General features: G+C 44.6%; 1 protein-coding gene across 6 annotated transcripts in view; it reads left to right on the top strand.

The window, feature by feature from the left end:
- Positions 1-3,905: 3,905 nt before the first annotated feature.
- The window catches only part of EIF1B (eukaryotic translation initiation factor 1B), a 115,629-nt gene continuing 102,921 nt past the window's right edge, over positions 3,906-16,613 (top strand). Inside the window, exons 1-7 of one of the 6 annotated variants that reach the window (XR_012157470.1) lie at positions 3,917-4,181; positions 6,762-6,925; positions 7,694-7,795; positions 7,899-8,057; positions 9,112-9,281; positions 9,375-9,526; positions 10,455-10,821. Coding sequence is in view for 2 of the 6 variants with exons in the window: in XM_073333115.1 (XP_073189216.1) it covers positions 4,151-4,181; positions 6,762-6,925; positions 7,694-7,795; positions 10,455-10,499 (342 nt within the window). In the remaining 4 variants the exon portion in view is untranslated. Of the gene's footprint in view, positions 4,182-6,761; positions 6,926-7,693; positions 7,796-7,898; positions 8,058-9,111; positions 9,527-10,454; positions 10,822-16,613 lie in introns of those variants that run through there. The other 5 variants (XR_012157468.1, XR_012157471.1, XR_012157469.1 and 2 more) reach the window with 5 other exon arrangements.

The following is a 16,613-nucleotide window of genomic DNA, read 5'->3' on the forward strand; positions in this document are numbered from 1 at the left end:
AAGATATAGCTTCTCCTAGCTGGAATACTGGTTCTTTCATATCAGAAAGCTTTTTAATTATATTTGCTTTAAGAGCTTGGGGTACAGTAATTCTCTTGAAGGGAAAAAATATACAAGATTTTCCCTATCTGCATGGGTTACTCACTGCTCTATAAGGAAATGTGTACTTATGAAGGTGGGGGTGATATTTAGCCCTCTGCTTGGTGCTTGTGCTGGTCTTCTGCATAGGGATGAATTTCATACATGATAGTAAGTTCCAAGATTTAACAGTAGTTCTTGATCCTGCCATAGTGTTTTATTATTCATGTGAAACATGACAGCTTAACAAAGGTGCAGTAAAATGCAAGCACAGGCATCACTAATTGCTATTCATTCCAACTAATTGTTTAACCAGATCTTCCAAGTATTATATTTAAAAAGGATGAAGTTATGAGCAGGATAATTAGAAATGATGTTCTTGTACTGCACCTTAGTTGTTAGGTTATACATTAATCATGCAATTATATAATTAATTTGCCCATAATAGACCATCTGTTGTTTAAATAGTAAAACATAATAGAACCTGTGGTTGTGATTAACACCCACCTTGGGTGTGTAACAATGAGGTAGGAGGTGACACTTGTGGTATCAAAATATCTCCTGCTAGTACTTAGCTTTAAAAGCTATATTAACCCCTTCTCTGCTAATCTTCAATTCCAACATATGTACAATTTTATCTGCTGAACTTCTTTGGAACATCATGGCACACATACCTGGTATGACCAGCGCAAATAGAAGTAGGTCTGTCACCTTTGAGAGATTGTTGGGTGGCACTAAATGAATGTTAAGACTTCATGCTGGTGTGTAGGCAGCATGTCACAATGCAATGTGACATTTTAGTGAAGCATCATTACATGGCATTGAAAGATTATCATATGGAGACAGACACTGGCAATTTTACTGGATGGTTGTCACATTGCATCGGAATTCCACAGTGCAGTCTCGGACTTTGTCATTACATTTGTATGGAAACATAATCACAGGGGATAGAGAACTTCTGTGGGGACACATTATGCCATTTCAACACCATGAGGAAGTCTCACTGAAACATTGGCACATTTTGCATGGCCCTTAAATATTTGGGGGCCCAGGAATGTCCCAGTTCATATCACTCCGTTAAAACCAGGATGGTGCTGGAGACAACAGGACCTGGGAGCAACAGTAATCAGTGTGTGGGCCTGACATCTTGCCGAGAAATATTAATATTTGGTGATTTTATATGGTTTGAATATGTGTATGACATGAGAGAAACAGGGCCAGATCCCGACCTTGAATAAGACTATTTTGTGCTGCTCCAGCACAAAGCAACCTTAAAACTGCTCTAAGCATGTTAAAATTCTCTTGGCATGAGGGATTCCCCAGTTGGTGAGATGATGTACAGATGGCATAGCCAATTCAGTCCCACAACTAGAGTGTGCAATGGGCTGTAGCTGGAGCACACTGTGCTCCGGCAATGTGCAACGGGTGTATTGGCCTTGTGCTTCCACCACAAATACATAAAACATGCTCACTTAACATGCACATATGTCAATGCTGAATATTTGCTAATGCTGCTGAAGTTGGGATTAAAGTTTTGCATTATATAGCTGTGAAGGAGATTTAATAGGTTTTGAGAAGTGTGTTTTATCTGTTGGAATCAGAAGAAAATTCCTTGTGAAGGCTGTGGAATCTGTGACTAGCAGTGTAAACCTACTCGATGGATGTGAGGGTACATTTAAAGGTATCACATAACTTGGCATTTCCTTGCTTCTATGGCTTGCACTTTGGGGGGATGTCACACTTAACCAACCTTAATCCCTTTCAAATGAACGATTTCCTAATGGAATTGCTGTGGGTGTTTTGGTTTAGTATTTTTTACAAGTGAAGGAGGATATGAAGGGGTAGATAACAAGGGTGGTGGGGAACGAATGCCCTCTCTCAATGTTGCCTATGGTGTGAGGGGACAGGAAGTGTTAATGGAGGCACAGTATCAGGCAGACAGTAAGGTGGGGATGTAGTGTTGAGTTGAATTTGTGGAGGTCTTCGTTCTCCAGTTACCAAGAGTGGACCAGGATATGTTGTAGGAAGACCTTTGTAAAGTGAGGGGCTTCTGGGGAGGAGCTCACACTCTACTTCTCTGCTTAAGCCCATCAAGGTTGCCATCTTTGTTCATTCAGTAGTCCTTGGTCACACTACAAGGGAGGTAAGGAGAGAATAATTGTGAGGGCACCGGTAGGTCTGTCTTTATCTCCCTAATTCCAGCACAACTGTGCCTGCAATCCTGGGATGGAAAGAGTAAGAGTCTGTCAAGCCATCTATGCTATTGCTTCTGAAAAGTGGAGTAGCCTCTGTCGAAACCACAGAGCTGCAACAAAGGCTGAAGAGCGCTTTAGCTTGTAGCTCCTCTCACCTAGCAACTCCTGCTACTCATCCTGACAGGGCCCACAACATAGATTATTTCCTTTCAGTTTTTGATTCAATGTACTACAGAACTGGGGAGGGGGTGAGGGGAGAGGGAAGCATTTTCCCTGAGGGCAGTTTGGCTTCAGTCTTATTGTAAGGTAAAAAAGGGAAAATTAGACACAACAATCGTTAATCACTTAGCTTAATTGTAACCTGACTTCTTCATTGGGCAGTGGTTTACAATAAATTAGCTATTTGGAAAATCTGGAGGATAACAAAGGAAGCATTGGTTAGCGAGTATTGTCCAAAAAAGGTGAGCCAAACTCAGAAGTTTTTCCTAAAGGACCTATTTTTAGTTAACTTTGGTTCATAAGATAAACAACAGATTTACTTGCAAATCCTCAGAAATTGAAAAGTTTAACCACAGATTCTGATCTTAAATTGGGGTAGATGCACTGGATTCTTTTTCCTAAAACCAAGAAGTGACAAAGGGAACCCAGCCTTAATTGTAGAAGTGTGGTCATGCCAATATAGCACTGTTGCACAGAATTAGGGTTGGAGGTGTAAAATAAGCAGCATATAGTCTGTGCTATATATTCCGTCGGAGTGTATATTTTGCAGTATTTATTCTCCAATGGGAGGTGGGGGAGGAGGAACCGATGCAGAGTATCCTGCACAGTACCTATTCCCAGACATGCAAAAGGTGTAGAAGAAGCAGTGTATGCGGCATAGTATCTATCTCCCAGGAGTGGTGAAGGAAACAACGTACGGGGTGTGGGTGTTGTATAATGTTTAGCCCCTAAGGTCGGGGGACGGATAATACGCGAAGTATATAGCACAGTACTGGCTGCCTGGCGGAGGGAGGCGTATCAGACGCACAGCCTACTGCCCGATGGCTGGTCCTGGGCGAATACGGGGCACGGAGAGCGCTCTGCGGGAGGGGAGCCACCGCGCAGAGCCTCACCCCAGGGCAGGGCAGGGAGACGGGCCGAGACTCTCCGGCCGCCTCGGCGGGGCCTCGGGAGGCACACAGCGCGATATGGGCCGGGCGGTCGCGCCCAGCCTTGTGCTCCCCCCCGCCCCCCCCCCGGAAGGGGGAAGGGGAGGGGGGCTGCGGGGCGTCACGCACACAAACACACACACACAGCGTGTCACTCCGTGGCCGTGCCCCGGCGGGGGGGTCGGGCGCGCGCACACACACACAGAGCGAGCGCTGTGCGCTATCTGCTCCCTGGGGGTGTCGTTGTCTCCCGGCCCGCCGTTTGCAGCGTCAACGACGAGGCGACGCTTTCGGGACCGGGCTCTGGGGAGAGACAGACACACCGCCACTGGAGGAGGAGGAGGAGGAGGAGGAGGAGGGGGTGGGGAAGAAGAGGAGAAGCTGGCCGTGACGGCGCGGGGCATGCTGGGCACTGTAGTTTCCCGCCGTTTTGCGGCCGCTTGCTGCCCGCTTGGGAGGACTCCATTCCCCAGGATGCTCCGAGCCGACGGAGGTCACGTGTCCGCGGCTGGGGCAAGGGCCGGGCATAAGAGCGGGCGGCCATTTTGTGAGAGAAGCAGTCGCTGCTGCCTCCGCGCCTGCCGCCCCGGCTCCCTGCCGCCGCCGCCGCCCCCCCGGACTTGCGGTTTGTTTCCCCCCCCCTCTTCTCCTTGCAGAGCCAGTGAGACGTGATCCGGGCGCACCCAGCCGCGGCCTTCTCCCCTGCTCAGCGCCCCGCCACTGAATCGCATGTCCACTATCCAGAACCTCCAATCCTTCGGTAAGCGCCTGCCGGGACCCCCGCCCCTCCCCGCCACGGGGGGTTCCTGCCCGGCGACTCGCCAGCGCGGAGCCAACCCTGGCACCCCGCCGCCCCCCGCCAGGCTCCCCCAGCCTCCCGTAAGCGATCCCTGCCCCTCCCCCGTCGCCGCGGAGGTGCCAGTGTCCCAGCCTCTGACAAGGGCTCCCTGACCTGCTGCCGCCCCCATCCGCCATCCCGGGTGGATGGGCTTTGCCTTGCAGTGGGGAACAGCCTGATGGGAGGGGAGCGGAGCGGAGCGGGGGGCGTCCCCACTCAGTCCATTAGCCTTGTCCCTCTTGGTAAGGGGTACTGCTCTGGGGGTATCCCCCCCCCCCCCCCAGCCTGCCCTCTAGGATCTCTGCTTCTCTGGCAGTGCCTAGGCTGCCCCCTCAGCTGCTGTGCAGCGCCTCCCCCGAGGCGTGATAGCGTCACTTCACTCCCCCCCCCCCCCAATCCACTGTATAGACCCTCTGGGACTGGATCTGCCCAGGCACTGGCAATTAATCTGCCATGGGATTATCTTTTCTGTCGTCTGCCACCCACTGTGGGGGAAAATCTCTGGTTCCCAAATTCCAGTGACTGCCCTACCTTAAAGCCCACTTCAGGTATTGACTTCCGTGGATTATGGAGCCTCCTTTTTGCATGGTTCAGAACTGTTAATCCTTATGGAAGGCATCCCAGGTACTGGTACTATGCTGCCTGGGGCAGGGGGAGAAGAGAGAGTCCCAAATCCTAGGGACTGACCTGCCAGGGGAGCCCATCTTGTGAGTAAGAATTGGCCTTCCCCCTGTCCAGAATCTTATCCCCTTTGGCAAGGGATTTTCCTTTCTTGGTCCCCTCTTTCCTTATATCCATACTGACTGAAATTCCTGTTTGGTCAGTTTGCCCCAGAATTTAAACCCTTCCCGTGCCCGCTCCCACTTACTCTTTTAATAAGGTATAGACTCTAGGGATTCATCTGTGATTCAGAAACCCTGGATTCTTTAACAGAGGTGTGGAGGAAGTGGAATCAACTTACCTCTCCTTCCTTGCAGCTATTGACAGGCCAGAGTTGTGCCTGCTCCTCTGGATGCTTTCTGTCCTGAGCCCCTGGATCCCTCTTCCATGCTCTCCCCACTTTAGTTGCTTCTGTAGGCCAGGTTTGTGCCTTGCCTGCTGCCAAGCTAGTTTGCTGGCGCTGTTAGGCCTGAGTGCTCCTTCTCTTGGAGGTTTGTTTCTGCTTCTGGGAAGTAGTGGAGTTGCATAGGTAGATGCTTAAATGAAGATTTTCAAATGTGACTAGTCATTTTTGGACCTCAAATTTTCTATGCTAAATTTGACACCTTAAAATGGCCTGAATTTCCAAAAGTGCTGAGTTATATACACCTTCTGAAAATGGGATGCATTAAATTAACCCAAATCACTAGTAACTTTTGAAAATCTTGACCTAAAGGTCATTATCTACTTTAGCTGAAGAATGCTATGTAACAGGTGAAGGAGTTGAGTGGGAAACATGCAGGTCTAATCTAAATTGGTTAGAAAAGGTATTTAAATACCAAAAAGAAAAGGAGTACTTGTGGCACCTTAGAGACTAACCAGTTTATTTGAGCATAAGCTTTCGTGAGCTACAGCTCACTTCATCAGATGCATACTGTGGAAAATATAGAAGATGTTTGTTTTTATACACACAAATCATGAAAAAAATGGGTGTTTATCACTACAGAAGGTTTTCTCTCCCCCCACCCCACTCTCCTGCTGGTAATAGCTTATGTGAAGTGATCACTCTCCTTACAATATGTATGATAATCAATGTGGGCCATTTCCAGCACAACTGTATTTAAATACCATTTGTTTAGAGGGTAAGGAATACCTCAAACTAGTTGAAGGGCCACAGGAAGCCATATTTTTTCTTCTTTATTCCCTTCTAAAAACACTTGGCTCTTCTTCCCCATGCGTCAATACAGTTGAAGACTGGAGGGGTCTGAAGGGTGCTGTTGTGTAGACAAGGCTAAAATGAATTGTATTGGCTTTTTGCCTGAAACTTGGTACCAGTTGTAGAGGGCACTGTGTATGCAGTCCCTGGTATCTGCTGATGTTTGTCACCATGTCTTGAAGACCTTCTCTTAGCACTGTTACATATGGTGCTTAAAATTACGGTGACTCTCTGGAACTAGTACTCCTCACTGGTAGGGAAATTTTTCAGCAGAAATATTAGTTGACACGCCCTTAAGGTGATGGGGCTCTGTGTGAAGTGAAATTTTGATGTGACAGTTCTTGAATTTCAGTGTTTATGGTTTAACAAGTGTAAACAATAGTTTTGGGCTATGTCATCTGTTTAACCTTTGAGGGGATTTTGAAGAGAAAGCACATGTATAAGTTGGTGAAAACATTACAGTGAGTTAGCTAGAGCTATTATAATGTTAGTTATGTTTAGGATAAAAGAATGTTTTTTTCCCCTGTTAAACAAGACTCTTCCAAAGGTCATTCTGTATAACTGGAAAATTCTCCACTAGCTGTATTGATTTATCTTTTTCTCATGAAAAATGTTTTGTATGTAGTAAATTGCCTTTTTCTCTGCAGACCCCTTTGCTGATGCAACTAAGGGTGACGACTTACTCCCGGCAGGGACTGAGGATTACATTCATATAAGGATCCAGCAACGAAACGGCAGGAAGACATTAACTACTGTTCAGGGAATTGCAGATGATTATGACAAAAAAAAACTTGTGAAAGCCTTCAAAAAGGTAAAGCTGCTAGCTTGATGTGGAAATAGGAACGTAATGACAATTTCTGAAAACTGAGTATTTTACTTATACTTTTTGCTGCATGTCGTCTTCTTTTTCACATTTGGCTAAAAGCCAGAAGGGAACAGTTTGTCAAAACTGTGTATTAAATGATGACCTTTGTTCAAGGGACAATACAATATTCTTGAAATTAACATTTTTTTTTTTTACAAATGTTAGTCTCTTAAAACTTGTGCTAAGTAGTCTAGTTAATTTCCACAAGTGTCTGTCATTTTTGTTTATTTGGCAGATATAAATCAATTACATGAGTGTTGCTTTTAACTTCATGGTACTGCAATTTTTGATTTGCAGTGAGTCTTGTTTCCAGTGAAACTCTTAAGAAACATGGAAACTAGTGGCAAATTGGACAGGCAAATCTTAAATGTGACATTCCTGTGCTTAACTTTCCATCTTTTGCTTTTAAGTGTGGTGTTTGGGTGTGGTGGGGGGGGAGGGGGGAGTGGGGAGTGGATGCAGCTTGCTAGTTTACAGTTTTTTTTGTCTGTAATGCTGCTGTCCTGGTGTCACCAACTAGCTTCCATAGTGTGTTTAATCAGTGTAGTTTTAACCATGTTTGTGTCTCTCCATCCTTTTGTTGATAGATAATCAGCTTATTTGTAACCTTCAATATTTATCTTGCGCAGCTTCTGTTGTGAAAGTACACTGTAAAGCATAGTAAGCTTCATTACAGTTTACATGAGATGTCTTACAATATGAATGTTTTTCTAGAAATTTGCTTGTAATGGTACTGTGATTGAGCATCCTGAGTACGGTGAAGTTATCCAGCTTCAAGGTGACCAAAGAAAGAACATTTGCCAATTCCTCTTGGAGGTGAGTGACTAGAGACAGACCACTAGCAGTGGTCTCTCTGAAACTGATAAAGACCTTAATTGTTAAAGGTATGATATTAATTTATTTCTTTACATTTAACCAGTTTTTGAACCTTTAATACACTGACCTGAAAGAACAAAACCAGATGCTTGCAGTACATAAGAATGGCCATGCTGGGTAGGACCAAAGGTCCATCTAGCCCAGTATCCTGTCTTCCGACAGTGGCCAATGCCAGGTGCCCCAGAAGGAATGAACAAAACAGGTAATCAAGTGATCCATCCCCCTGTTACCCCTTCCCAGCTTCTGGCAGACAAAAGCTAGGGGCACCATCCCTGCCCAACCTGGCTAATAGCCATTGATGGACCTATCCTCCATGAATTTATCTAGGTCTTTATTTGAACCCTGTTATAATCTTGGCCTTCACCAGGTCTGGCAAAGAGTTCACCAGACTGACTGACTGTGTGTTGTGTGGAAAAATACTACTTTTGCTTGTTTTTTAACCCTGCTGCCTATTAATTTCATTTGGTGACCCCTAGTTCTTGTGTTATGAGAAGGAGTGAATAACACTTGCTTGTTTACTCTTTCCACACCAGTCATGATTTTATAGATTTCAATTATATCTACCCTTAGTCATCTCTTTTCCAAGCTGAAAAGTCCCAATCTTATTAATCTCTCTTCACATGGCAGCTGTTCTATACCCCTAATCATTTTTGTTGCCCTTTTCGGAACCTTTTCCAATTCCAATATATCTCTTTTGAGATGGAGCGACCACATCTGCATGCAGTATTCAAGACGTGGGCGTGCCATGGATTTACATAGATAATAAGACGGAAAATATATTGCCTCTATCTCTTTCTTAATGATTCCCAACATCCTGTTAGCTTTTTTGACTGCTGCTGCGCATTGAGTGGATGTTTTCAGAGAACTATCCACAATGACTCCAAGATCTTGAGTGGTAACAGCCAATTTAGATTCCATCATTTTATGTATGTATAGTTGAGATTGTTTTCCAGTGTACATTACTTTACACTTATCAACACTGAATTTCGTTTGCCATTTTGTTGCCTAGTTCACCCAGTTTTGTGAGATCCTTTTGGAGCTCTTCGCAGTCTGCCTGGGACTTAACTATCTTGAGTAGTTTTGTATCATCTGCAAATTTTGCCACCTCGCTGTTTACCCGTTCTTCCAGATCATTTATGAATATGTTGACTAGGACTAGGCCCAGTACAGAGCCTTGGGAGACACCACTATTTACCTCTCTCCATTCTAAAAACTGACCATTTATTCCAACACTTTGTTTCCTATCTTTTAACCAGTTACCAATCCATGAGAGAACTTTCCTTCTTATCCTGTGACAGCTGTCTTTGCTTAAGAGCCATTGGTGGGGGCCTTGTCAATGTCTTTCTGAAAATCTAAGTACACTATATCCACTGGATCCCCCTTGTCCTCGTGCTTGTTGACCCCCTCAAAGAATTCTAGTAGATTGGTGAGGCATGATTTCCCTTTACAAAAACCATGTTGACTCTTCCCCAACAAATTATGTTCATCTGTGTCTGACAATTTTGTTTTTTTGCTATAGTTTCAACCAGCTTGCCCAGTACTGAAGTCAGGCTTACTGGCCTGTAATTGCCAGGATCACCTTTGGAGCCCTTTTTAAAAATTGACTTCACATTAGCTATCCTCCAGTCGTTTGGTACAGAAGCTGATTTAAATGATAGGTTACAGACTACGGTTAGTACTTCTGCAATTTCACATTTGAATTTCTTCAGAACTATTAGATGAATACCATCTGGTCCTGGTGACTTATTGCTGTTTAGTTTATCAGTTCTAAAACCTCCTGTAATGACACCTCCATCTGGGACAGTTCCTCAGATTTGTCACCTAAAAAGAATGGCTCAGGTTTGAGAATCTCCCTCTTATCTTCAGCTGTGAAGACCAATGCAAAGAATTATTTAGTTTCTCCACAATGGCCTTATCATCCGTGAGTGCTCCTTTAGCATCTCGATCATCCAGTGGCCCCACTGGTGGTTTAGCAGGCTTCCTGCTTCTGATGTACTTAATCTTTTTTGCTATTTTTGTGATTGTATAGTCTTTAGATTTTGTGCAGTATTTTGATAATCGGGGTGATAAACCTCTTCTAGGAGTCTATTGAATTAACAGTTCCCATTCTTTGGGGGGGGGGGAAGTTGAGTTTTGCCTCTTGTTGTAAAAGATGAAAATATGTCTGACAAATATAACTGATACTGAACAGGTGCTGTGTGGTGGGGGAAGATAGCTAATCTTTTGTCTTGTCATAAGAATACTCAGCTGTAGCTGCTGTTTGGAGGCATGTGTTATCAGCTGGAGTTTTTTAAAGCAGTTTAGATCAGAAGGATAAGTGGAAAAGACTAAAGGAATGAGATGTTCTATGTTGTTTCTAGTGACCAGGTTCCTAAATAAAAATTTCAAGGCGTATAATTTTGAGGGGCAAACTTCCGGAGAGAATTCTCTAACATTTGACTCTGGAACCTGGAAAACAGCCATGAATCCTATATTCTACCTGTTGATGCACATGGAGTCCCTTGTCATTCCTAATGACTGCTAGATCTCCTCTCTTGATGTAATGTTATGGCCATTCCACATCACAGAAGCTTTACTGAAATGTGTTTCCCTTTTGCAGGTTGGCATTGTCAAGGAGGAACAGCTGAAAGTTCATGGTTTTTAAAATGTGTATAATCACATGAAGAAATCTGCAGTTTTTGTTCATACTCAAGCTGGCTAAACTGTGAAATGAGTCTTTGCAGTAAATGGACTTCCCACTTACCTAAGCATTTAAAGTTTTATTCACATTTGCATGATTACAGAAAACATGTGGTGTGTAGACTAGAAACACATAAAAAAATTGCAGTAAGATGGTAATGAAGACCTTTGTGAATTTTAACACATTTCCAATGGAAATGTTTTAGTGCTGATTGTTGAGTTTATTACTTTTCACCTGACTTTAATGTTTTTGTTGTATTAAAACCATGTGTGTTGCAGCTTAAAAATAGTGTCTTCGTATTTTTCTTTGAGTATTTGGAATGCTTAGTTAGGCAACAGTCCTGATTTAATGTGATAAAACAGCTGTGGCAAATTTAGTTTACTGAATACCAACTAAAGTGAGGTCTGCATAATGAAGTGTTAGCTAATTAAAGTCAGAAGTAAGATAAATTAGGACTTTATGATCTCTTTTGAGTTCGTGCATTTGAATGCCAATTTTATTCGTACAGTTGTTGGTAGATTGTACAATTAAGAACTGGATCTTCACTCTGTTAAACTCTTAAGATAATCAGTAAATTCTGAAATGCTAGTCTTACAGTCAAGAGGACTTTTGCAAGCAGTACTGATTTCCTAAAGGAACTTGGCTATTGTACTTCAAATCTAGGTTTTCTGTTACACACTGCCATTATCTTGAGCACCAAAAAAAGTTAAAAAATGCATAGGGTCTTGTCTCTTCCCCTTCTCCCAAACGGAGGGAAAATGTTTTGAGATGAGTTCTGCCACAGCTGTGCCCTTGGAGTTCAGTTCCCTATATGGGATAGTGGTTATTTCAGAAAGTTAGTGTAGGTAACTTTTCTATCAAAAAGCTCATTCTATTTTGTTTGAAACAATTCATAAGCTGTTCTTATTAAACTGGCCTTCTAGTTTCCATTTACACTAAATTAAAGGGACTTCCATCTCTGGGCCATATCTGTTAATAGAAAAAAATTAAATGTTTCCTATTACTGAAATATGCAAAGATCAGTTCCTTTGGGGGAAGAGCATGGATAACCTCTGAATAAGTACCTAAGATTTGCTGAATCAGGAAATTATAAAACAGTTGCCAAAGCTGAGGGCATTAAATGACTTCTCTTCTCCAGCATCCTAGCTCCCCACCAAATATCACCCCCCCACCCCCCAATTTTTGTACTGGTTTAAGCTTCCATTACAAACATTAGGATTAACAGGAACTGACTGACTAGTAAGTGCCGTTTGTGGGAGCTGAAGAGCTATACCAAATACTCATAATGGCTGTTTGCTAGTTATCTCATCCTCAAGGGCTTGACTTTCTAAATGTTGGATTGGTGCAGCTCTGGTGTAACCCCCTTCCACCAGTCTACATCAGATATGATCCTGCAGGTGTGGGGCTAATAAGTAGGGTCAGGGAGCTGCATTCTGTACCTGAATAACAGTGCTGAATTACATTGGCTATTGCTTGGGCAGGAGGATCCTGTTTTTACTGGTATAGCTGGTTTCATTTGGGGGGCAGTGCATTTACTTGTTGGGTACAAAGCACAGATTTTCCAGTCTAAGCCCACATCTACAGTAGGCATGGATGCAGCTAGATTGTAAAGAATTATTAATAAACCTGAAAGCCATGTGACATTCCCCAAGGAACAATCTGAACTGTTGAACAGCTGTGTCCCTTTAATTCTCCAACCTGGGGTACTTTTTACACTGAGAACAATCATGCCTGGTCTGTTCACACACAGCCTCCCAGCTGTATTATGAGTGCTTTAGCCAGCCACTTCTGAATTATAGTACAGCATTACAACAGCAAATTCACAGTTCTGGATTTGTTCCTAGAAATGTGTATCTTGTACTGCCCAGCTCTTTCCTTTTGGACAATACAAACTCATAGTTTCATTTTAGTAATAGAAAAGGATATGCACAAACCCTGTTAAATCAAATGGAAGTTTCAAAACACTGGTTTAAATCAGACAAGTTTATTAACTGCAGAAAGATTTTTTTTAAGTGGTTACAAGTAATTAGGCATAAGTCAGAATTTGGGTTACAAGAAAATAAAAGGTAAAATGCAACTAACATCTAACTTAAGCTAAGTGAATTCAAAACACGTCTCTTGCTTTTGCAGTCTTACTGGCTGGATGTCTTTCAGCCATGACCCTTCCCCCAGTCCAGTGTTTCTTTCCTTGTCCTTTAGGTGTTGTAGGCAGAGAGAAAGAGAGATGATTTGTGTCCTTTGTTCTCACTTATATTTTCCTCTCATCCAAAATCATCTCCAGCTGAGGTTCAAGAGACAGGCTGTTTGCATAGGATCTCCAGCTGTTCCTTGACTAATCTGTAAATTTTTTGCTCACACCCTTTTTTGTGCCAAAGAATGGCTGCTTAACTAGGTGATAGTCCATTTGATTATGTTGACGGCTGGCCAAGGCATCAGTTTGCCTTTTCCCTCTGAGGAACTGGTTTATGCCTGGTTTTCTACACTTGGAACCTCTCAGCAGTGTCTAGAGGTGAAAGTAAGCTAGTATGCCCTACTGGACCAGCTTCCCCAGTGGTGATTTAAAGGGCCAGGGCCCCAGCCACTGTGGGGAGCCATGGGCTCTTTAAATCACTGCCGGAGCCCTGCCTTGCTACCCTGGGGCGCTGGCAGCCAGGCTTGGGTGGGGATTTAAAGGGCGCGGGCCTCCTGTCACTCCTGAACGGCAACACTTTTTGGCAGCATTTTGGCAGGCGGTTCTCTGGTGGCCTCACTTGGTGGCGGCATTTTGGCGGCGCGGTGTCCTGCGGGTGCATACAACTGCCCTGGCAGTGCCATTGTGCCTGTGGGCTCCACAGTGGGGACCCCTGGCTTAGGTTGTACTCTACTCTAAAAATAATGCCAGAAAGAAATAGAACACTTTAAACTGGTTAGTTTTAAAATACTAAGGAAACTCTCACAAAACAATTACATCAGAGGTGGGGGATACTCAGTTTTCAACACCAACTTTAACTCTGCCCTATTCTCCCTGATCACTCTCTGCCATCCTGGTTATGGTTTACATCAGGGGGTGGGGAAACTTTTTGGCCTGATAGCCACATGGGGGTTGCAAAACTGTATTGAGGGCTGAGTAGGGAAGTCTGTACCTCTCTAAACAGCCTGGCCCCTGCTCTGTATCTGAACCCTCCCATTAACTGCCCCCCTCAGAACCCCTGACCCATCCAAACCCCGCCCCCTCCTGGGACCTCTTGCCCCTGACCGCCCTCCGGGACCCTATCCCCACCCCTGCCCCTGACAGGTCCCCGGGGACTCCCTCGCCTATCCAACACCCCCTGTCCTCTGACCGCCTCCCCAACCTCTGCCCCATCCAACCACTCCCTGTCCCCTGACTGCTCTGCCCCATCCGTCCTCTGGAACCCCACCCCCTATCCCAGAGGTGGGCAAACTACGGCCCCTGGGCCACATCCAGCCCCCAGGACCGTTCTGCCTGGCCTCTGACCTCCTGGCCCCTCCCCTGCTGTCTCCCCGCTGCTGCGCAGCGCAATACTCTGGGCTGCAGAGCCACAAGGAGCGGGGTGGGGGGAGGTTGGATAGAGGGAAGGGGAGTTTGGGGGGTGGTCAGGGGCGTGGATAGGGGTTGGGGCAGTCAGAGGGCAGGGAATGGGGGTTGAGTGGGGTCAGGGGTCCTGGGGCAGGGGAAGTCAGGAAGGAGAGGGGTTGTATGGGGCGGCGGGGGGCAGTCAGGAAGGAGGGGATGGTGGATGGGGCAGGGGTCCCAGTGGGGCAGTCAGGAAGGAGGGGGTTTGGGTGGGGTGGTTTGGGGGAGGTCAGGGGACAGAGCAGGGGGGGAGGGGCCATCAGGGAATGGGGGGGGTTGGATGGGGCAGGAGTCCTGGGGGGGGGGGGCTGTCAGGGTGTGAGAAGCGGGGGGTCGGATAGGGGCTGGGCCATGCCTGGCTGTTTGCGGAGGCACAGCCTCCCCTAACTGGCCCTCCATACAATTTCAGAAACCCAGAAAGTTTGCCCGCCCCTGCCCCATCCAACTGCCCCCTGGAACTCCCTGCCCCTTATCCAACCCCCCCCCTCCCCTCCCCCTTACAATGCTGCTCAGAGCAGCATGTCTGGCAGCCATGCTGGTGCCAAACTTGCTGCTGCGCTGCCCGGCAGGAGGGCGCAGCCCCACCCACTGCCCAGAGCGCTGCCTGCACAGCAGTGTAGCTGCGGGGTGGGGGGGCAGAGTGGGGGAGGGGCTGAGGGCTAGCCTCCCGGCGGGGAGCTCAAGAGCCAGGCAGGGTGGTCCCGCAGCCTGTAGTTTGCCTACCTCTGGTCTACATACTCCTGTTATCCTAACCAAAACACTACAGCTAGACTTGTATGTTCCAAACCACCAGTAAGTAGAGAGGAGACCAGATATCACTCTTACTGATGGGTCAGAGACTTATCACCTTGTTCATATAATCTGCACAAGATCCTGCTTTCATTCACCACCCAGCTGTCTGGGGGATAGCCTGATCACCCGTACAGTATTGGTCAGATCCTGTATTCGTGCTACAGGTTAGTGATTAACTTTTTCAACATCCTCACTGAAGGCAATGGTCCATAGACCTGTACCATGCTCTTGTTGAAACAGGCCTGAAATTTCCTCCTGCTATAGGCTGGGATGATGTGTACAAGGTATATCATATAACAAAAGGCCATACTTTGTAATCCATGTGCACAACAGGGAATGCTTGTTTCTCTTCTGTGGCAACTAGTGGGGATTCTCCCAGCAGTAAGCAGGGGATAAAGGCCGGGGGGGGGGGCTGGTGGTTGAACTTTAACTGAATATTTTCAAAAAGAAAAGGAGGACTTGTGGCACCTTAGAGACTAACCAGTTTATTTGAGCATAAGCTTTCGTGAGCTACAGCTGAATGCATCCAATGAAGTGAGCTGTAGCTCACGAAAGCTTATGCTCAAATAAACTGGTTAGTCTCTAAGGTGCCACAAGTCCTCCTTTCCTTTTTGCGAATACAGACTAACACGGCTGCTACTCTGAAACCTGAATATTTTCAGACTCTCTGCAGTGTGTAGATATTTATTTTAAAATACCGCAGTCCCCAAAAATTCTTGTTACCATATGTGTTTATTTCCAACTCTCTCTCTCCCCCCTCACAGAAGAATCTTTAGTCATTCTCGGTGCCATGGCATTGGTCACAATAGTCCAAGCAAGGACTAACCAGTGAGGTGTGTGAATATCCTTAAGATGACTCATTGACCCTACAGCTAGCACACATTTTTTGAAGTTTAAGCCTCTGTACATTCAGGTTCCTTTCATCAGGCATTTATAGAAGCCCATGATTAATTAAGTCTTAAATGTTAATGTGTCTGTAAGCCTGTGGGGTTTGTTGTATACAAGTTTCCATTGACAATAATGTGTTGAATATTTTTCAAATTGGCAGTTCAAATGTTTTTATAAACTGAGTAAGGGAAAAACTAAATAGAGCCATTCTGTGTTTACTGATTTTTACACAGATTCATTTTACATACTACTTCTAATCTACATATAAAAAGTGTTTTAAAGTTGTTGTGGGCTTTTGTTTTGTTTTTAAACTATTTGGAAGACTTAGTTCTGTTTCAGTTACATTCCTGTAACTGATCACTTCATGTTAAATCTTAACCTGTTTTTCAGTAATGCTATCTACTTGAGAAATGTGAAACTATCTAAAAGAAATTGTACAGTGTTGTCTTATGTACATTTTCTAAAAAATTAAAGTTTATGCCATTTTTAAGGTAGATTCTTTCTTGGAAAATATGAGTAATGTATATCCTCTAGGGCTGTTGATTAATCGCAGTTAACTCATGCGATTAACTCAAGAAAATTAATTGTGATTAAAAAAATTAATTGTGATCAGGCACACTGTTAAACAATAGAATAATTGAAATTTATTAAATATTTTTGGGTATTTTTCTACATTTTCAAATATATTGATTTCTATTTCAATACAGAATACAAAGTATACAGTGCTCACTTTATATTTATTTTTTATTACAAATATTTGCACTGTAAAATGATAAACAAAAGAAATAGTATTTTTCAGTTCACCTCATACAAAAACTATAGTG

The sequence above is a fragment of the Lepidochelys kempii genome, chromosome 2, assembly GCF_965140265.1.
Source record: "Lepidochelys kempii isolate rLepKem1 chromosome 2, rLepKem1.hap2, whole genome shotgun sequence".
NCBI classification, from domain to species: domain Eukaryota; kingdom Metazoa; phylum Chordata; order Testudines; family Cheloniidae; genus Lepidochelys; species Lepidochelys kempii.